At 43.6% G+C, this 22,910-nt stretch overlaps 1 protein-coding gene across 1 annotated transcript in view; it reads left to right on the top strand.

The window, feature by feature from the left end:
• Positions 1-187: 187 nt before the first annotated feature.
• LOC120370247 (protocadherin gamma-B5-like) overlaps positions 188-22,910 on the top strand; it is a 234,953-nt gene continuing 212,230 nt past the window's right edge. Inside the window, exons 1-2 of the mRNA XM_039484632.1 lie at positions 188-2,830; positions 18,704-21,167. Coding sequence (XP_039340566.1) covers positions 378-2,830; positions 18,704-21,167 — 4,917 coding nt within the window. The 5' untranslated portion in view covers positions 188-377. The remainder of the gene's footprint in view (positions 2,831-18,703; positions 21,168-22,910) is intronic.

Raw genomic sequence — 22,910 nt, forward strand, 5'->3', positions numbered from 1 at the left:
TATATTTGTCAAATGAGTTACGATTCTGCTTTCTCTTTCACGAAATCAATTTAGTTGTAGTTCTGCGGCCGAGACTGAAAGTGTCGCTGTTGGCCAAGGCGGTGCAGGAGCCGCTGCTGGAGATCCAGAGGAGCATCCTGCAGTGCGATTGCTCAGTAACACAGCACAGATCCGAGAGAAAACTAAGCAGAGGAAAGCTCTCACACACTTGCTGAGAAAAGAAATCCTATCCGGGACCTGTGGTGTGTTACTAGGTAGATACGTTCATTTTGTTTACATGGAAGTCACTAGTCTGGAAAATCTTTCAATGTAACGGGAATTTAAAACAATCTATTCAGACCAGACAGGCCAGGAGAGCGTATCGGAGAGTGACTGAGATGGAAATCAGGCACAGAGATCTGAGTCGGGCAGTCACACGGCAGGTACTGTTGTTTCCCTTTTTATTCTCTTTGTTCTGCCGGGCGGTCTCGGGGCAGATTCGTTATTCGATTCCGGAGGAAATGGCAAAAGGTTCCCTTGTGGGGAATCTCGCCAAGGATTTGGGGTTGGATGTCAGAGAATTGCAGCAGCGGAAGCTCCGTGTCAGTTCGGAAAAGCAATACTTCAGTGTGAATGTGGAAAATGGCAACCTGTATGTGAATGGCAGGATAGACCGGGATGAAATATGCGGGGAGACACCCCATTGTGTCCTGACATTCGAAACGGTGGTTGACAATCCTTTAAATATTTATCATGTGAACATCGAAATCCGCGACATTAATGATAACGCCCCGCGGTTCCAAAGAAACAGCGTTGATTTAGAAATCAGTGAATCGACACTATCAGGCGCGCGATTCCCAGTAGAATCTGCACAAGATCCAGACATTGGGATCAACTCGCTGCAGAGATACCAGCTCAGTAAAAACCCCCATTTTATCTTATCCGTGAAGGAGACTCCAGATGGTATTAAGCATGCGGAAATAATTTTAGAAAAACCTTTAGATCGGGAGCAACAAAGTTATCATCACTTGATTCTGACGGCTGTGGATGGGGGAGATCCATCTAGAACGGGGACAGTTACCATTAACTTTAAAATTTCTGACGCCAATGACAATCCTCCAGTATTCACTGAAGAGATCTACAAAGTCAGACTGAGGGAAAATCTACCAAAAGGCTCCTTTGTTCTTCAGGTGAGAGCCATGGATAAGGATGAAGGGTTGAATGCAAAGATCACCTACACCTTCAGCGACATACAAGACACAGAGCGCCAGTTATTCAGCCTAGACCCAGAGAAAGGAGACATTACAAGTACAGAGCTTCTGGATTTTGAAAAGAAAAATAAATACATGTTGGGGATAGAAGCCAGAGATGGTGGTGATCTGATAAGTCACTGCAAAGTAGAGATCGAAATTATTGACGAGAACGACAACGCCCCAGAAGTGACTCTAACATCCATGTCCAGTCCTATCTCCGAAGACTCAGTACGCGGCACAGTGATAGCTCTGATCAAGGTCTATGACCGAGATGCCGGTGAAAATGGAGACGTCACCTGTCATCTTCAACACAACTTGCCTTTTAAAATAGTGCCGTCCTCTAATAATTATCACAAAATTCTCACAGACAGCACCCTGGACAGAGAAAGGACCCTGGAGTACAATATCACAATCACCGCCACAGACAACGGCTCTCCCCCACTCTGCACCCAGAAAACCATCCTGTTGCAGATCTCGGATATCAATGACAACGCCCCTGTCTTTCAGAAACCTTCCTACACCGCCTATGTGCCAGAGAACAATCCCTCGGGGGCCTCTATTTTCAGTGTAGAAGCCTCAGACCGGGATCGGGACCGGAACGCCCGAGTCACTTACTCCATCCTGAGCAGCAACCTCGAGGAGGTGCCTCTCTCCTCCTACATCTCCATTAACTCCCAGACCGGAGCTATCTATGCCCAGCGCTCCTTCGACTACGAGCAATTCCGGGAGTTTGAAGTGCAAGTGAAGGCCCAAGACGGCGGGTCCCCGCCTCTCAGCAGCAATGTCACCCTCAGGGTGTTTATTCTGGATCAGAATGATAACGCCCCTCGCATCCTGTACCCTTCCCTGGCAGCCGATGGCTCCGCCTTGTTCGAGATGGTCCCTCGCTCGGCCGAGGCAGGTTATCTGGTGACTAAGGTGGTGGCGGTGGATGCTGACTCAGGACACAATGCCTGGCTCTCCTACCATCTGCTCCAGGCCACGGAACCGACGCTCTTCATCATGGGGCTGCACACCGGGGAGATCCGGACAGCCCGCGCCTTTGCGGACAGAGATGCTGTGAAGCACAGGCTGGTCACCCTGGTGAAGGACAACGGGCAGCCGCCTCTGTCAGCCACAGTGACTCTCAACCTGGTGTTTGCTGAGAACTTCCAAGAGGCTCTTCCGGAAATGAGCGACCAGTCGGGTGACTCGGAATCTCAGTCTGATTTACAGTTTTACTTGGTGCTGGCTTTAGCCTTGATCTCATTTTTGTTCCTCTTGACGGTTGCACTGGCCATTGTGATGAAATGTGGAAGGTCGATGAATCCCCCAGTTTTGCGATGTTTCGGTTCTGATTATTCCAAGGAGGGTCCCGGATTGCCCCCCAGCTACTGCGATGGGACTTTACCGTATAGCTATAATCAACGTTCAGCCGCAGACTCTGGCATAATGGCGTTTAGTCTCCTAAAATCAAATAGTCAGAATTTCATAGAAGAGAATATTCTTTGCAGAGACGACTCTGGAATGCTACCTATGAGCAGTAAATCTGCGCCTGGGGACCCAAAGTCCGAGGCCGACACACTCCAAGAGGTGAGATTCTGTCGTGATGCGCTAGTGTATCTGCGTTTTGAAACAGTTTAAATTCTAGCCAAAATTAGACCTCTTGGGCCTTTTTAGTAATACACTATTTACTATAAGTGTTGCTTGACTAATTAGTTTATGAATTTAAGTTTATTTTATTTTCTATAATGAAGCTTGCTTTCCGTAAATAACTTTTTTTTCATGTTCTGGTGCCAAGTTAATCGATGAGACAAGTTGAAAAGCAATAGTTTTCTGATATGTGTGGAATATATCATGATGCACAAATACCAAAAGAGATATAGACTATCACGAAGTAGTTTTAATTTATTATAATAATTGTCATGTTAAGACATTACTTTATTTCCACATTATATCTTTCTCTCTCTTTGAGTTGGAATAGGTATCAATACAAATTAAACATAAAGATATTTTAATGTGCCTCATCCAGAATAAAGTGGCACAGAAATAAAAATAGTTACATAAATAGAAAATTTCCTGATCATATGATTAAATTATTCCCTAAACATTAAAAATGATTCTAGGGTAACATTTTCATTTCTTGGCTGATACACAGTTTGCTCTCCCTCTCATTTCTATCTTTCTTTCATCCTTCTTCCTTCTTTTCATCAGTCTCTGAGGATTGAAGCATTAATAGCATATCTTAACTCAAAGCAATGAGGGACGAATGCTTGGTCACCCCAAAGGAATAAGATACAAATGTTGTATATAGATGTAAGAGATGTAAACAGAACCTGTGAGATATTATTTTATAATCCTTTAGGAGACATTTTCTATATCTCCTTTTCCATGCAATAACATGATTTCACAGGTATTTCATTTTCACAGATCATTAAAAACTATTTGATTTATAAGTAAATGGAAATGCTAATAAGGTACTTTTGGACTTGTCTCAGGAGGGAGCACCAGTGCTCCATGATCTGCATTGGCTGTCTTTTGATTTCAAAGGGTATGTCTACACTACGGGATTAGTCTGATTTTACAGAAACCGATTTTTGGAAACAGATTGTATAAAGTCGAGTGCATGCGGCCACACTAAGCACATTAATTTGGCAGCGTGTGTCCATGTACCGAGGCTAGTGTCGACTTCTGGAGCATAGCTATCCCATAGTTCCCGCAGTCTCCCCCACCCATTGGAATTCTGGGATGAGATCCCAATGCCTGCTGGGGACAAAAATTTGTCACGGGTGGTTATGGGTAAATGTCATCAGTCAATCCTCCCTCCGTGAAAGCAATGGCAGACAACCATTTCACACCCTTTTCCCTGGATTGCCTGGGCAGACACCATAGTATGGCAACCATGGAGCCCGTTCAGCTTTTTTTCACTGTCACCATATGTCTACTGGATGTTGCTAACAGACACGGTACTGCAGTGCAACACAGCAGCATCCCCTTGTCTTTTCAAGTTAGCAAAGACGGTTACCAGCACTACTGTACTGTCTGCTGCTTCGCAAGTTGACAAAAACAGTTACCAGTCATACTCTACCATCTGCTTCTGTCATGGGTGCTCCTGGCTGGCCTCGGTGAGGACGGTTGGGGGGCGCATGGACAAAAATGGGAATGACTCCCCAGGTCATTCTCTTCTTTAAGTTTTGTCTAATGGAGAGTCAGTTCTGCCTAGAATATCAGGCAAGCCTACTAAAGAACCAGAGAGGCAAACGGCCGCTCCAGGTCAGAGCCCCAGACATCCCACAGAAATGATGAGCGTCATGCCATTCTAGGGGGTGCCCCTGCAACAAAGCCACCCATTGCTTCCCTCCTCCCCCACCCCTCCTGGGCTACCGTGGCAGTTATCCCCCCATGTATGTGATGAAGTAATAAAGAATGCATGAATAAGAAACTTCTTCTGATCCCAAAGGACCAGCTACATACCCAGGTCAATATATATCTCAGATTTTACCCAATAATCATGCTGTTGCCAATCCTTTAGCATCTAGTATCTAAAGGTTTATAGAAAGAAAGAAAGAAAGAAAGAAAGAAAGAAAGAAAGAAAGAAAGAAAGAAAGAAAGAAAGAAAGAAAGAAAGAAAGAAAGAAAGAAAGAAAGAAAGAAAGAAAGAAAGAAAGAAGAGAGTTAAAATTGGTTAAGGAATTAAATGCATACAATAATTGCAAAGTTCTTGGATCAGGCTTGTAGAAGGGATGGAATAAACTGCTGGCTTGTTAAGTCTCGGGTTGCTTTCAAACCATTGGAAAGTCCTCAGTCCTTTGGTTATTATGTCCCCATTAGTATAAATTCATAGTCAGGATTGACAAAGCCCTGGCTGGGATGATTTAGTTGGGGATTGGTCCTGCTTTGAGCAGGGGGTTGGACTAGATGACCTACTGAGGTCCCTTCCAACCCTGATATTCTATGATAGTCCAGAGGCTTGAGCAGGAAAGAGGCAAAATGGAGATGTTTCCAGCACCTTTTATAGTTTCTGCCAGTTGAAGGGAATCAACTTGTTCTCACTGTGGAAAATTACAGATAACAAGATGGTGTTTGGAGTCATATGGGCAGGTCACATGTCCATGCATGGTTTCGCTTAGTCATAGCAGAAGCCATTACCTATACTAGTAGATGGAAAGTTCACAGAAAAGTCCATTAAGTGTAGATAGGCATCTCCCATGGGTCATTGTGAGTTAAAACTTGAATAATCCCTTCAAGATGTGTAGGATACATACCTTGTGGGTGTTACCCCAGGTGCAACCATATTTGAAATAAAGGTATAGAGCCAATGCTCATAATTTCAAATACAAAATATATACATTCATACAAATAGCGTAATCATATTCAGCAAATCATAACCTTTCCATAGACACCTTACTTGACATACTTTGTACAAGATTTGTGGCAATTATATAACAGCGGTATCCACAATGATCTACATGGGCATATATTAATTAGATAATGTTACACCCACACCAGAGGGGGCCTCACAAAGTTAAGTTGCTTAGGCTTTGGCTTCAGCCCTGGGTTGCGGGGCCACAGGCTTCAGCCCTGCATTGTGAGGCTTTGGCTTTCTGCTCTGGGCCCCAGTGAGTCTAATGCTTGATGGCCCCTTAAAACTTGCTCGTGACCCCCCCGGGGGGGCCCAGATTCATAGGCGCTGACCTTTGTTTTTGCTGGTGGGTGCTTTTGAAGAGGTATGTGTGTTTGAGAGGGGCACTCTGCCAGTTTTTGGGGAGAGGCTATTTACAGCATATTTATACACTTCTTTCATATTCTAGTTACTGAATGTGTCTATCATTGGATCTTTACTGTTTTAATAATTATTAAATTGTTATGAACTACATAATTACATTACCATGAATTACAGTATATTAAAATCATTGCAATCACCTACAAGCTGTCTTCACTAATGTCCCAGTTTAAAGACATTATGTCTCACTGTAGCTTTCTGGATGGGCTGTCAGCAATCTTATTCACCTCTAGTTCCCTGGTATTGTCTTGATGCTCATTAAGGACAGCTACATTATTCAGTTGCATCTGTCCCATTGATGACTGGAGATAATTTTTAAGTCTTTTGAATGTGGAGAATGACTTCAGGATGATACAGGCACAGTGAGAAGAATTTTTATAAATATGCAGTTCTCTGGAAACATAGTGCTTCCAGAATACTGCAAATGACTCCAAGATCTCTTTCTTGATGGGTAACAGCTAATTTAGGCCCCATCATTTTGTATGTATGGTTGGGATTATATTTTGCCATGCGCATTACTTTGTATTTACCATTGAATTTCATCTGCCATTTTGTTGCCCAGTCACACAGTTTTGTGAGATCCCTTTGTAATTCTTTGCAGTCTGTTTTGGATTTAATTATATTGAGTATTTTTGTATCATATGCAAACTTGCCACATCAGTGTTTACCCCTTTTTGCAGATCATTTATGAATATGTGGAACAGCACTGGTCCCAATACAAGCCCCTCGGGGACACCACTATTTACTTTTTTCCATTCTGAAAATGGATCATTTATTCCTACCCTTTGTTTCCTGTCTTTTAACTGGAGTGCCTGGGAATGCATTCAGGATCATCTAATAATCCTTAATTTAATGACAAGCCTTTTGTTATCTTAATCACCCTGCCTCTGTTTATAAGCAATCTTCCTGCCCCAAAGGCAGAAGTTGTTAGCAGCACAGAACTCATCATATTCCACACTCAAGCTCTGGCTCCTGGGTGCTGAGCACTGACTATTTTTTTTCTGTGGGTGCTTGAGCCCTGGAGCACCCATGGATCGATGCCTATGCCCAGACCCCTGGTTGAGAACTACTGCCTTAAATTTCACACCAAAGACACTTGTAGCTAAGCCTATAATACATTATATAAAAATTTATTACATAGGAAAAGGAAACAAAGGAGTTATTTACAAGATTAAATCAGATAAACAAATTAATTACAGTCCTACATTTCAAAAGTTAATGGACAGCTCTATAATAATCAAATCCTATATGTCATTTAGGGCTAACTGAGGCTAAACACTGGGGATCTCTTGCTTATTCCTAGAAAAGCCTTGCACACCAGAGGCCAAGCAGCACAGAGATAATCATTTCCTTTGGGCGGGGGGTTATTCCCCTCCTGGAAGGTATTCTGAGCTGCAAACTCAATTCATTGGAGGAGTCCTCTTGTATGACTCATATTCACAGGAAGGAGGACAGAGCAACAAATGTTTTTTGTCCTCTTGTTGATGGTACATAATGAAATTCCAGTTGCAATGTCCACAATAGTCTGTCTGATATTGATGAACCTTTCGTTTTGAGAAAGGCTTAAGAATTTCAGTTGAAGGTCAGCCCTTCACACTAAATGATCTCTCTCTCTTATCTGGTGATTTACACAGTCTCAGAGGCTCACAATACAGCTGCTCAGATATTACCTTATTAAATTATAGAATCATAGAAGTATAGGATTGGAAGTAACCTCATGAGATCTTCTAGTCCAGTCCCTTGAACTCAAGGCAGGATTAAGTATCAGCTAGACCATCCCTTAATGGTGTTTGTCTAACCTATTCTTAAAAATTTCCAGTGACAGAGGTTTCACAACCTCCCTATGCAATTTAGTCTAGTGCTTAACTACCCTGACAGTTAGGAAGTTTTTCCTAATGACCATCCTAAATCCTAGATTTGGAAAGAGTTGGACCCAACCCAAAAGCAGGAGATATTGGTCCTCTTGAAATACCTCAGGCAGGTTTAGCATCCCAGACTATGGCACAACATTCCCTCTTGATGACATCATAGTTCTGTTACGTGTGGGTCATTTTTTTACTTAAAAAGGCAATGGGGTCACTGTTGTCCCCAACCCAGCCTGCATTAGCAATGCACATAACCCAATATCAAAAGCATCAGTGCACAGCGCCAGGTTTGCTGAAATGAGGGATAACTTAAACTGGCAAAGCCTCTTTTATGCCCTTGAAGCTTTTCTCACAGGCCTCAGTCTATATCACCCAGTATGGTTTTCCCTTTTTTATAAGGTCTGGTTACGAGGCCACAACATTGCTAAACCCCTTTAGAAACCTCTGGTAATAACTCGCCAGAACAATAAACCTGTTTCTTGGTTCATGGGCTAGGCTTGATTCTTGGACCTAATCCCTGATTCACGGGGCAGGCCAATTCCCAATGGCTTTACTTTTAGAGGAGCAGGGTGAACAAACCCACTGCCCATCCTAAATTAGGTAGGTCTGCTGCCTCCATCTTGCATTTGCACACCTTGACCCTTTGCTTTGGATTTAAACCCTTTACTCCCTTGGAGCTTTTTAAATAAAAGTTGGGGTTAGGTTTATTTCCAGTATCCTCTTCTCTCTTAACCTGGGTAACATGGGGATTTCCCTTCCCCTGGGATTTGCACCCTGCCCCTCCATGGGCCCTTGATTCAACATGTTCATCAGCAATTTCTGTAGTCTCTAAAACTGTGGATTTTTTTTTGTCACAGATGGTTTCCTTTACCTCATCCTTAGCTACTCATAACAATTGCTCCTTGTTGTGTATTTGGTTGTCATGGTTTTTGTTCCTATGGCAACTGAATTAGATTATTAGGGGATAGCCCAGCCAGCTTCCGCCGGTTAGTTGAGCTCCGTGTCTGTAAATAAATAGTAGCTTTGTTAGCTGTCTGCTCTCTGGCCTCAAGTGATTTCTTCCTAAACCGGCTGCCCCCAAGGATATAACAAGTGGCGACGAGGATGCGATCCCGGTGCTGCCCCAGCAACAGAAGGAAGTAGAAGTCAAGGTAAAGAACAAATAGGCAAACAAAAACTGCTTGTTTGCACTGACTGTGAAAGTGAAACTAAAAATCATGGCTACTCTGACCGGGCCACTGGAACCTTTTGATGAGAATATAGTGCAATGGCATGTATATACTGAGCGTTTTGAGCTTTTTGTTATTGCAAATGACATTACAGAAGAGAAGACGGTGCCAATATTCTTAAGTGTTGTAGAGGCTAAAACCTACTCCCTGCTATGCAGCTTACTACACCCTGTTAAGCCTGAGACTAAATCTTACAGTGACATTGTGGAAAGCCTGGGGTCTCATTTTTCCCCAAAACCACTGGTAATTGCTGAAAGATATAGGTTCCACAAAAGAGACCAAAAAGAAGATGAAACAGTTATACAATTAGTAGCAATTTAAAAAAAGCTAACAGAACACTGTGAATTTAAGGAGATGTTAAATGATGCCCTGTGTGACAGGTTAGTGTGTGGCCTGTACAGTGAAGCTATACAGAAGCGCCTACTGACAGAGGCTCAGCTTACCTTACAGAAGGCTGTTGATATTGCTGTATCCATGGAACTGGCTACAAGGGAGGCACAATACATCGGTGCATCCCCTAGGATGCAAAAAGTGTCACAAGAACCTACCCACAAAACTGTGCAGAGTCAGGAATGTTACCGCTGTGGTAAGCCGGGTCACCAGGCATCAGAATGCTGGTGTAAGGACCTGGTGTGTTGACACTGGGCAGAAAGGGACACGTTGAGTGTGCCTGTAAACAAAAGAAAAAGAGGCCTGTGGTCTGGCCGACAAAAAGAGGAACCCTGCATACCCTAGAGCAGACCCAGGATGATCAAAGTGACACCTCATCGCAAGAGGAAGTGCCACTGCATGTTTTGTCTTTGGCAGTGGGCTCACATGAATACTGGGTAACCCCGTTGTTGGATGGCAAACCTATATGCATGGAACTGGACACCGGTGCAGCCGTCCCGCTGGTCTCCAAGACTGTGTATAAAGAAAAGCTACAGCATCTTCCGCTTAAGGCAACAAAAACTGTTCTGAAGACGTATACGGGAGAAGCTGTGCCCATGTTGGGCACTATTGATGTTAAGGTGGAGCTCAATGGACAGGCTGCTAAATTGCCACTGTTTGTGGTGAGAGGTAATTACCCAGCCTTAATGGGTAGGTCTTGGCTTGGGAAGATTCAGCTGAACTGGGTAGAAGTGCACCAGATGACTAAAGAAGAAACCAATCTAACCCCTATACTAAGGAAACATGCTGCTGTTTTTGGAGAGGATCTGGGAAGTATGAAGGGAATCACTGTGACATTGAACATTAAACCTGACACAGTTTTGTCAGTGTGCTGTGGGACAAAAGTTCAGTAAGATTGATCTGAGTCAAGCATATTTACAGATGCACGTTGATGAAAAGTCCCAAGAGCTGTTGACTATTGTGACTCATAAGGGGCTTTATCGATACTGTCACCTACCCTTCGGAATAACGTCTGCTCCCATCCTGTTCCAGAGGGCTATGGACCAGATTTTGTGTGGCTTGTCAGGAGTTCAGTGCTATCTGGATGATATCCTGGTCACTGGAAGGAAAGTAGAGGATCACTTAAAGAATTTAGAGGCTACCCTACAAAGACAGGAAGAGTATGGCCTACGAGTTCGCAAAGACAAGTGTGAATTCTTCCAGCCCTCTGTTGAATATTTGGGACACATCATTGATGCTGCGGGTCTTCATAAGGCCCCTGCAGAAGTTAAGGCTATTGTGGAGGCTCTCCCACCTCGAAATGTAAGCCAGCTGAGCTCGTTTCTAGGACTACTGAACTATTATGGAAAGTTCATCTCACAGTTAGCCACACTGCTAAAACCACTTCATGAGCTCCTTGGGCAGAACAAAGCCGGGAAGTGGACTGAAGCCTGTGATGTTGCATTTAACAAAGCTAAGGATGCATTGCTAAATTCTGAAGTTCTAACGCACTTTGATCCATCCTTACCCCTACAATTGGCCTGCGATGCCTCCCCTTATGGAGTGGGAGCAGTCGTGTCACACATTATGTCTTCGAGAGAAGAGAGACCTATTGCTTTTGCTTCACGCACTCTAAGCAAAGCAGAAACTAACTATGCTCAAATCAAACGTGAGGCATTAGGAATTGTTTTTGGAATTCGGAAGTTTCATCAGTACCTGTTTGGGCGGAAGTTTACTCTTCTCACAGACCATCGACCTCTGACGTCAATTTTTGGACCCTACACAGGCATTCCCCCATTAGCTGCTAGTCGTATGCAACGTTGGGCATTGTTACTTTCAGCACACACATATGAAATCAAATATCAGAAATCCACTCTGCATGGCAATGCAGATGGCTTCTCAAGGTTGCCTTTGCTGTCAAACATCAAGATAGTGCCCAAAAGGAAATCTACTTTGAACAGGTAGAGAATACACCCATCACTGCTACTCAGATAAAGAAGGCAACTCGCGTTGACCCAGTATTGTCCCAAGTTATGGACCTGGTGATGCATGGAAAATCTCGACAAACCTCTCCGGTCTCACCCGACCTTGTTACCTACATGTACAGGAGGACGGAGTTATCGGTCCAGTCTGGTTGTTTGTTGTGGGGGAGACGTGTCATTATCCCATCACCTGAGATCACAGATGTTAGAACAGCTACATTCCAGTCACTGTGGAATAGTGCGCATGAAGGAAATTGCACGAAGCTATTTTTGGTGGCCTGGATTGGACAGTGCTATTGAAGAGAAGGCAAAAGCTTGTATGTCATGTCAGGGTGTGAGGAATGCACTCCAGTGGGCACCCCTACACCCATGGGACTGGCCTGAAAACCTGTGGCAAAGTATTCACATTGACTTCGCTGGCCCCCTTGAAGGAAGCATGTTCTTAGTGGCAGTAGATGCCCATTCTAAATGGCCAGAAGTCTCTATAATGCAGTCCACCACTGCAGAGAGTACTATGCAAAAACTGCGGGGACTCTTTAGTTGTTTCGGTCTGCCAGAACAACTTGTGAGTGACAATGGACCGCAGTTCATCTCTCAGGAGTTTCAAAAATTTATGAAGGCAAATGGGATACACCACATCACTTCAGCACCATATCATCCATCCACCAATGGATTAGCTGAAAGATTTGTGCAGACAATGAAACACGCTTTGAAATCAGCAAGGGGACAACACTCCATTCAAAAGCGTCTGGATACCTTCTTACTTTCCTACAGAAACACACCTCATGCTACGACCAAGGCATCCCCGGCCTCTCTAATGATGGGACGACAGCTGCGCACTTGCTTTGATCTGCTGAAACCTTCTGAACGCCAACAAATTGTGCAATGTCAGCTGCAATACCAAGTCATCAGACGGGCACCCAGAGCAAAAGACCGAACCTTTATCTCGGGACAGCCAGTTGTGGCTCGGAATTATACTTCCGGAGCTAAATGGGTCCCTGCCACGATCATCATTCAAACAGGACCTGTTTCCTACACAGTCCGGACTGCAGAGAATCTTACCTGGCAGCAACATGTAGATCAGCTGTTGCCAGGTCATGCCAGTCCTCAGGACACATCTGCAGTTGAGTAGTCTGACTTCACCTCTTCTGGTGAGACACCGAATCACGAATCACCTGTTCCTGACTGTTCTCCTCCATTACTGCCGGCGGCTGAGATACCCCTTTGCCCAGCATGAGCTGATACCACCTCCTCACCCATTCGTGCTGTGGACCCTGAGCCCATGGTACTTTCGGGTGCAACAACACCAGAAGTTCGCCATAATCCACCTAGAGACAGAAGGCCTCCTCATCAACTGGATCTTTAGCTAGGGCAAACCCATGGTTATGGGGCAAAATAATCCCCAGAGTTTAGCCAAGAATGGAGGCAGTCTACCCTCCTTCTCTAGACTAGTGTGTGTTTTATTTAGGGGATGTTCTTATTGGGGGGGGAAAATATGTTGTGTATTTGGTTGTCATGGTTTTTGTTCCTATGGCAACTGAGTTAGATTATTAGGGGATAGCCCAGCCAGCTTCGGACGGTTAGGTGAGCTCCGTGTCTGTAAATAAATGGTAGCTTTGTTAGCTGTCTGCTCTCTGGCCTCAAGTGATTTCTTCCTAAACCGGCTGCCCCCAAGGATATAACACTCCTGGACTATCAGATCAAATAGTTTTCCATCATCACCTTCAGCCTCTGCCCTCATTACCATTTTTTTCATAAAAATACACATTTTATGTACACATTCAACACGAGTGACATTGTGAAACATTCTGAGGTTTCTATATTTCAGTTGATAGGATTGAGGGGTAATCTTAAATCTTTTCAATATATTTTGTTTAAATTTCTTGTACACCTCAGCATCACCTCCTCCATATCATTAAAACTTGTCTCACTTTCCCAGTTAATCTGGTTAAGAGGATAGGTATCTGCTTATCCTCTGGAATATTGTGCATCCTGCATAGTCTCTCAAAGGTGGACAGGAAAGCTTCTATACAGTCAGTTTTTATAAATTGGGTAGACTTTCTCCCACTCACTTGTGTTGTGGGTGGGTATACTCACTGGATGGGGAAGCCCATTTTGCTGCTCCATTATTTTGAGTAGCATTGCTTGAGTTTTTATCCTCTTCCTGTGTACCCTCTATTACCGTGCCTCTGTGGGTCACAACTGAGAATATCAAATTCAGGACAAACTGCTGAGAAATAGGGCAGACACACCCCAAAACTGGAGGTTATTCTCCCATAAGATATACCAAACCAGCAACAAAAATAAATTTCTGTTTCACCATACTGGCAAACAAGAAGCCAGAAAAGCAGTTTCCTTAGGCATTCCAGTCCTTGTATCAACACCAAAAACACTAGACTTCAAGATTAGTGATTCTTTAAAACTAATTTCATCAAATAGAAGGTTCTTCTGATCAGTGGCGTAGCCAGGTTTTAAGTGTAGGGGGAGCAAACATAAAAAAGGCACCCTCCCTTGGCTCCTCCTCTGGCCATGCCCCCCCTTGGCTCCTCCTCTGGCCACGTCCGCCACTTACTCCTTCCGTTTCCCCCCCAGATTAACCCCGGGGCTGGCTCAGGACTCCTGTGGGCTTCGCAGGGGTCCAGATATCTCCCCGTCCCTGGGAGAGTCTCTCCTGCCCAGCATGCTCTGCAGGTGTCCCCCGCCGGGCTGTGCTCCCTGGCCCCACCCGCGGGGTCCCGTCCCCCACAGGCTCCAGGCTCCTGTGCCATGCCAGGGCCCCCGTCCAGACAGCACGGCCTACGCCCCTGCCCTGCGGGCCCAGTCCCGGGGAGCCCCTTGCCCGGACCCCCCCATTGCAAAGCACCGGACCTCCGCCGCTCACCTTCCACCCTGCGCTGCTGCCTGTCCCCAGCCTGCTCCCAGCGCTCAGTGTGCTCCACGTGGGGCTCACCAGCCAGGCAGCCTTGAAGGCACAGGGGCCCTTTTGCCTCCCACAGCCTGCCGCATTAGCAAGAGGCAGGGAGCACTTGGCCGCTGAGCCCTGAGAGCCACCACAGAAGGTGGCTGCGGTGATGTTGGGACCATGCTGAGCGTGGGGTGCAATGGCTGAAGAGCTGGCCCCCTCGCTCCTCCGGCTGCGCCTGCCGCCTCCATAGCTCCTCTGGCCGTGCTGCCACTAGTGACGGCCCAGCAGGTGCCGCTTTTTGAAAATGTGCTGAGGGGAAGCGGCTGTGTCCCCTAAACCCCGCTAGCTACACTACTGCTTCTGCTCCCATAGGACCAGCCACACACCTAGGTTAATATATAACTTAGAACTTACCCAATCGTGCTGTTGCCAATCCCTTAGTATCTAAAATCTAAAGGTTCATTGATAAAAAAGAAATGAAGCTGAGAGTTAAAATTGGTTAAGGAAGCAAATACATACAGTAATTGCACAGTTCTTGGTTCAGGCTTGTAACAGTGATGGAATAAACTGCTGGCTTAAGACAAGTCTCTGGTTGCTTCCAAATAATTGGAAGGTCCTCAATACTTTGGTTAGAATGCTTCCATTAGTATGAGTTCATAGTCCAGAGGTTTCAGCAGGAAAGAGACAAAATGGAGGGCTTTCCAGGGCCTTTTATAGTTTCTGCCATGTGGAGGGAAATCCATTATTCCATTGTTTCAGCACAGCTAGTAGAAAATTACAGGTAGCAAGATGATGTTTGAAGTCACATGGGCAAGTCACATGTCCATGCATGATTTTTTAATCACAGTAGAGGCCATTACCTATACTCTAGTTGTTCACATGAAAGTCCATCAGGTGTGGATGGGCATCTTCCATAGTCCATTGTGAGTTAAGTGTCCCTTGATGGGCCACTTAAGTTGAATAGTCCCTTCAAGATGTGAAGGCTAAATACCTTGCGGGCGTTAGCACAGGAGCAAACATATTTGAAATGCAGGTATAGAGCCGACAGTCATAACTGCAAATACAAAAATGATACATACATCCAAATATCATAATCATATTCAGCCAATCATAACCTTTCCATAGACATCTTACTAGATGTACTTTGTACAAGATTAGTTGCAATTATATAACAGTGGTAGCAACAATGATCTGCATGGTCATATTTTAATCAAAAAACGTCACACCATCTCTTCAGCTTCTTCAGTGGATTTGACTGCTTCTATTTCTTCCATGTGCCTTTGGCATGCCTTTCCCTAAACTGCCTTGGTTGCTTCTGTCTCTCTGATCCACATTTCTGCCATCATTCTCTGGTTCTTCTTTGGCTGTCAGGTGCTGCAGTCCAGCTAGTTCCATGGTTGTGGTTGCCTCTGCAGCATGTGGGACAGGATGGTTCTCACCCTGTTGATCAGACTCCATCTCCTCTACTTCCCTGGGTATATGGTCAAAATTTATGAGCAAAACTCTCAAATCCTGACCTTGGGATTTCCTTTTAAAGGTCATTCCATTCTGCAAACATAAATGTTCAAAGTCTTCTCCCTTAAGACTATCATATTACTGTGGTTTACACAGTATGTCTATTCTTTAATCTTTAAAACTCTCAATATCAAGTTTAAACATTAACAGCTCTGGGGTTATGATCTATAAAGGTAAGCATATACACACAAGACATACAATCAACTTTCAAAAGGCAATAACTGCTAAAATTGGCAAGATCTGTGTATGATTTAGGACTAATCCAGGCTAAGCAACTGGGGATTTCTTGCTTATGTCTAGAAAAGTTAGCCCCACCCCCACTCCCCAAGTCCAAGCAGCATAGAGATAATAATTTCCTTTAGTTTTCGGTTTTTATGCCCCTCCTGCCATATCTCTGAATGGCAAACATAACTAATGGGAGAAGTCCACTTGCATGATTCATTTTCACAAGGAGGAGGACAGAATAACAAAAGTCTTTTGTCCTCTTGTTGACAGTGTGTAGGGATCTTCCAGTTGCAGTGTCCACAATTGTCCATCTGGTATAGATGGATCTTTCCTTTTGGGAAGTGTGTAACATTTTCTGTTGAAGGTCAGCCCTTCACATTAAATGATATCTCCCCCTTGTCTGGTGATTTACACAGTCACAGAAGCTCACAATATAACCACTCAGATATTGCCTTACAGTATGGGGTGCAGATATTATAAGTGAGATAAATGCCAGCAGCAACTCACAAGCATTCAATAAAGTCCAAACATTAAATACATTCTTATAATTCTAGTAGCTGTTTAAACAATACTAACACAGGGGTGAGTCAGACTGATTCCGGCTATATATTTGCCAGTGTTCAATTAAGACATGGGGACCTTGTCATGAGATGCAACCTGGTCTGCTAGCATCTCAGTAATTCTTAGATGTATAATGAGAATAATATCAAGGGAAGTGATGATACATCTAAATTGGGTATCGGTGAGACCACCACTAGAATACTGTGTCCAGTTCTGGTTTCCATATTTTTAAAAAGATGTTGAAAAATTGGACAGTCTTGAGAGAGCTACAGGATTGGTTTAAGCTCTGGAAAAGGCACCTTATGGTGAGGTGCTTACAGAATTTTATCAAAGGAAAGACTAAGAAAGGCTTTATTCAGTGAGAATATAATAGATTTTAGGTTATCTTTAAGCTCACAGACAAAGCCATAGAATACAATGGCTGGGATCATGAAAACTTCAAATTTAAAACAAGATACATTTGTTTTATAGTTAAGGTAATTAATGATTGAAACACATTAGCATTGGAAGTGGTAAATTCATAATAATTAGTAGTCTTTAAATCGAAACTGGATACTTTTCTAAAAGATATGATCTAGTTAAACGATAAAGTATTGGTGTATATAGTGTCAATGACACAGTAGGGAATATCAATGTCCGCTACTGTAGGTATCATTGGGTGACATTCTATTGCCTGCATTATAGAGGATGTCATATTAGATAAACAGACTACATCAGTGGTTCTCAATCAGGGGTATGTGTATCCCTGGGGGTACCCAGAGGTCTTCCAGGGGATACATCAACTCATCTAGATATTTGCCTACTTTTACAACAGGCTACATAAAAAGCATTAGCACAAACTAAAATTTCATACAGACAATGACTTGTTTATACTGTTCTACTAAGATATAAGTACAATATTTATATTGCAACTAATTTTATAATTATATGGTAAAAATGAGAAAGTAAGCAATTTGTAAGCAAGTAGTTTTTAAGTGAGGTGAAACTTGGGGGTACAAAAGATAAATCAGACTCCTGAAAGGGGTACAGTAGTCTGGACTTCAAAGCATGAGAGTTCAGACACATAAATTAAGTAGCCATAGAATTTACTTTTTTTAGTTTCTGGTTCAGAATTCTCAGTTTACATTTTGTCGTCTCATACTAGGGTATATTTTGCGTTCATTTACATAGATGTGAATTTGGAGTAATAATAACATTTAGCACGTAAAGAACAATTTTCATCCGTAAATCTAAAATGTCTGCAAAAGTAGATAACCAGGATGATATCCTCCTTTACCAACGGATCAACTAAAATACAGAGAACATAAATTGCTAGACAACACCAGAAAATGGCCAGGGCATAGTATAGTTTAGGTCTCATGATTCCTACTACTGCGTATTATCTGTTGGACCAGACTGCCCCCTTCACTTTAGACGAATTCCTTTGCCTTTACATTGCTGTAACTGAGATTAAAATCTGACTCTGTGTATGGAAGAACGGCAAATCTGTCACATATTACAGGAATACAGGAAAGCTTTGCTGTGTGGGTTTGGGTTTCCAGATAGAAATTTTTCGTTCTTAGAAATATAAGTAATGACGCTTTTATTCGTAATTAAACCGACTTGTTACTGAACATGCAAAACTCACAGAAAACAGAGTGGAGTGGGCATGTATCTTACTACACATGTTTGCCGATTCTTTTAACTTTTTTCGATACATAGGATGGTTTACTCTAGTCATCTGTTTTAGGACTTTCGAGAAAGGAATGGGTTAGCCTTTCATTATGCTCTTTAGACATGAGCGTTTTGATGAGACCAACCAGTTGCAGTTTTGTAACTCAGACTCAGAGTGCCGCTGTTGGACAATGTAGAGGTGGAGCTGTAGCCGGATATCCACTAAAGGCTCCTGCACTGAGATTGCTGTCACCGATTGCACAAACATAAGCGCAGTTCGCTACTGAGAGACACCCTGTCTCGAAACTCTCGTGGAAAATTAGATTGAGATGGTAATTTTATTTACTCTCCAAAACCGTGGATTTTGACATTCTAACGAGGATTAAAAGCACAAAATCGAAGTAGAATAAATAAGAAAATAAAAGCAAGCCTGAGTGGGATGGAAAACAGGCAGAGACCGAGCGGCCAAGCAGTCACACGGCAAGTATTTTGGTTTCCCTTCTTATTGTCTTTGTTCTGCCGGGCGGTCTCGGAGCAGATTCGTTACTCCATTCCTGAGGAAATGGCCAAAAGTTCCCTTGTGGGGAATCTCGCCAAGGATTTGGGGTTGGATGTCAAAGAACTGCCGCAGCGGAAGCTCCGTGTCAGTTCGGAAAAGCAATATTTCAGTGTGAATGGGGAAAATGGCAACCTGTATGTGAATGGCAGGATAGACCGGGAGCAGATATGCGGGGAGACACCCCTTTGTGTCCTGACATTCGAAACGGTGGTTGAAAATCCTTTAAATATTTACAACATGGATGTAGCAATTCAGGACATTAATGATAACGCCCCGACCTTCGACAAAAATAACGTTGTGTTAGAAATCAATGAATTTACACTGCCAGGGGCGCGCTTTCCACTCGAATCGGCGCAAGATCCAGATGTTGGACTGAATTCACTGCAGAATTACCGGCTCAGCCCAAATCAGTATTTTATCCTGGCAGTGAAGGAGAATGCAGATGGCAATAAATACGCAGAATTAGTTTTAGACAGACCTTTGGATCGGGAGCACCAAACTTCTCATATCTTGATCTTGACGGCTGTGGATGGAGGGGATCCTGTGAGAACCGGAACCGCTCAGATTAACATTAAAATCACTGATGCCAATGACAATCCCCCAATATTCACTGAAGAGATCTACAAAGTCAGAGTAAGTGAAAATCTGGCCAAAGGCTCCATAGTGGTACAGGTGAAAGCCATGGATAAGGATGAAGGATTATATGGAGAAATCAGTTATTCCTTCAGTAATGCCCCCCAAAATGTCCTGCAATTATTCAAAATAGATCCTGAAAATGGAATAATAACAAATACAGATATTCTGGATTTTGAAGAGACGAATAAATATACAATGGGAATTGAAGCCAGGGACGGGGGTGACTTGACTGGTCACTGCAAAGTTCAAATAGAAATAATTGACGAGAATGACAACGCCCCCGAAGTAATCCTTACATCCGTGTCCAGTCCTATACCCGAAGACTCTGTGCCCGGGACAGTGATAGCTTTTATAAGAGCTCGTGACCGTGATGCAGGAGAAAATGGAAAAATCACCTGTCACCTTCAACACAATTTACCGTTTAAAATACTGTCCTCCTCTCGTAATTACTACAAAATAATCACAGACAGCCCCCTGGACAGAGAAAGGACCCCGGAGTACAATATCACAATCACAGCCACAGACAAAGGCTCTCCTCCCCTCTCCACCCAGAAAACAATCCTGTTGCAGATCTCGGATATCAATGACAACGCCCCTGTCTTTGAGAAACCTTCCTACACTGCCTATGTGCCAGAGAACAATCCCTCGGGGGCCTCTATTTTCAGTGTAAAAGCCTCAGACCGGGATCTGGACCGGAACGCCCGAGTCTCTTACTCCATCCTCAGCAGCAGCCTCCAGGAGGTGCCTCTCTCCTCCTACATCTCCATTAACTCCCAGACCGGAGCTATCTATGCCCAGCGCTCCTTCGACTACGAGCAATTCCGGGAGTTTGAAGTGCAAGTGCAGGCCCAAGACGGCGGGTCCCCGCCTCTCAGCAGCAATGTCACCGTCAGAGTGTTTATTCTGGATCAGAATGATAACGCCCCTCACATCCTGTACCCTTCCCTGGCAGCCGATGGCTCCGCCTTGTTTGAGATGGTCCCTCGCTCGGCCGAGGCAGGTTATGTGGTGACTAAGGTGGTGGCGGTGGATGCTGACTCAGGACACAATGCCTGGCTCTCCTACCATCTGCTCCAGGCCACGGAACCGACGCTCTTCAGCATGGGGCTGCACACCGGGGAGATCCGGACAGCCCGCGCCTTTGCGGACAGAGATGCTGTGAAGCACAGGCTGGTCACCCTGGTGAAGGACAACGGGCAGCCGCCTCTCTCCGCCACAGTGACTCTCAACCTGGTGTTTGCCGAGAACTTCCAAGAGGCTCTTCCGGAAATGAGCGACCAATCGGGTGACTCGGCACCTCAGTCTGATTTACAGTTTTACTTAGTGTTGGCTTTAGCCTTGATCACATTTTTGTTCCTCTTGACAGTTGCACTGGCCATTGTGATGAAATTTTATAGAGCAAGGAATCCCCCAGTTCTGAGATGTTTCAGTTCTGATTATTCCAAGGCGGGTCCCAGATTCCCACCCAGCTACTGCGATGCGACTTTACCGTATAGCTATAATCTGTGTTTAGCCGCAGACTCCGGAAGGAATAACTCTAATATTCTAAAACCAAATGGCCAGAATGATGTAGGAGAGATTATCCTTTCCAATGACAACTCTCGGATGTTTATAATGAGCAACAGCACTTCCGCTTCTGTAGAACCAATGTCTGAACCTGACAGCGTTGGGAAGGTGAGTTTCTGTGCTCATGCGCTTACACGTGCTTGTATCTTTATATATTTTAGTAGTGGCAAATCAAGGGGTTATATATCATTTAACGTTAAACCTAATTAATTAGAAACAGTAATCCTCTGAACAACCAATTTTTATATCCGCTTTTATTTGTTTATATTTGTTCGGGGCCTTGACGTTATTTAAGTGGTATCAAGGTGATACGGCAGAAAGTTTTTGAGGTATATTGCAATGATAAAATAAACTATAACAGCAGTTTTCAGTTTATGGCTATGTAGATAACGCATTGCCTTTTAAATTCATGATCTTTTTCTTTTTGGTTTTCCATCAATTTTAAGAATGACAAAACCATTAAAATATATTAATTTTATAAATTAATGGAATAAATTAGCAGATAAGTAAATAACGCATAACACCAACAGAAATTCTCCAAAATAAACATCAAAACTAAAGCCAAAGTCCACCTGGGCCAAATTAGCCAAATTCTGTTGACCTTTAGAGCATGCTGCAAAGCCAATCTGATTTCATGGGCTCTTGGAGCCAAGGGAGACTAATTGTAATTTGTGTTAAGAACATAAGAAAGGCCGTACTGGATCAGACCAAAGGTCCATCTAGCCCAGTATCTGTCTACCGACAGTGGCCAATGCCAGGTGCCCCCGAGGGAGTGAACCTAACAGGCAATGATCAAGTGATCTCTCTCCTGCCATCCTTCTCCATCCTCTGACGAACAGAGGCTAGGGACACCATTCTTACCCATCCTGGCTAATAGCCATTTATGGACTTAGCCACCATGAATTTATCCAGTCCCCTTTTAAACATTGTTATAGTCCTAGCCTTCACAACCTCCTCAGGTAAGGAGTTCCACAAGTTGACTGTGCGCTGCGTGAAGAAGAACTTCCTTTTATTTGTTTTAAACCTGCTGCCTATTAATTTCATTTGGTGACCCCTAGTTCTTGTATTATGGGAATAAGTAAATAACTTTTCCTTATCCACTTTCTCAACATCACTCATGATTTTATATACCTCTATCATGTCCCCCCTTAGTCTTCTCTTTTCCAAGCTGAAGAGTCCTAGCCTCTTTAATCTTTCCTCATATGGGACCCTCTCTAAACCCCTAATCATTTTAGTTGCTCTTTTCTGAACCTTTTCTAGTGCTAGAATATCTTTTTTGAGGTGAGGAGACCACATCTGTACACAGTATTCGAGATGTGGGCGTACCATGGATTTATATAAGGGCAATAATATATTCTCAGTCTTATTCGCTATCCCCTTTTTAATGATTCCTAACATCCTGTTTGCTTTTTTGACCGCCTCTGCACACTGCATGGACATCTTCAGAGAACTATCCACGATAACTCCAAGATCTTTTTCCTGACTCATTGTAGCTAAATTAGCCCCCATCATGTTGTATGTATAGTTGGGGTTATTTTTTCCAATGTGCATTACTTTACATTTATCCACATTAAATTTCATTTGCCATTTTGTTGCCCAATCACTTAGTTTTGTAAGATCTTTTTGAAGTTCTTCACAATCTGCTTTGGTCTTAACTATCTTGAGTAGTTTAGTATCATCTGCAAACTTTGCCACCTCACTGTTTACCCCTTTCTCCAGATCATTTATGAATAAATTGAATAGGATTGGTCCTAGGACTGACCCTTGGGGAACACCACTAGTTACCCCTCTCCATTCTGATAATTTACCATTAATTCCTACCCTTTGTTCCCTGTCCTTTAACCAGTTCTC

Source organism: Mauremys reevesii, linkage group 8, assembly GCF_016161935.1.
Source record: "Mauremys reevesii isolate NIE-2019 linkage group 8, ASM1616193v1, whole genome shotgun sequence".
In the NCBI taxonomy this organism is placed as follows: Eukaryota; Metazoa; Chordata; order Testudines; family Geoemydidae; genus Mauremys; species Mauremys reevesii.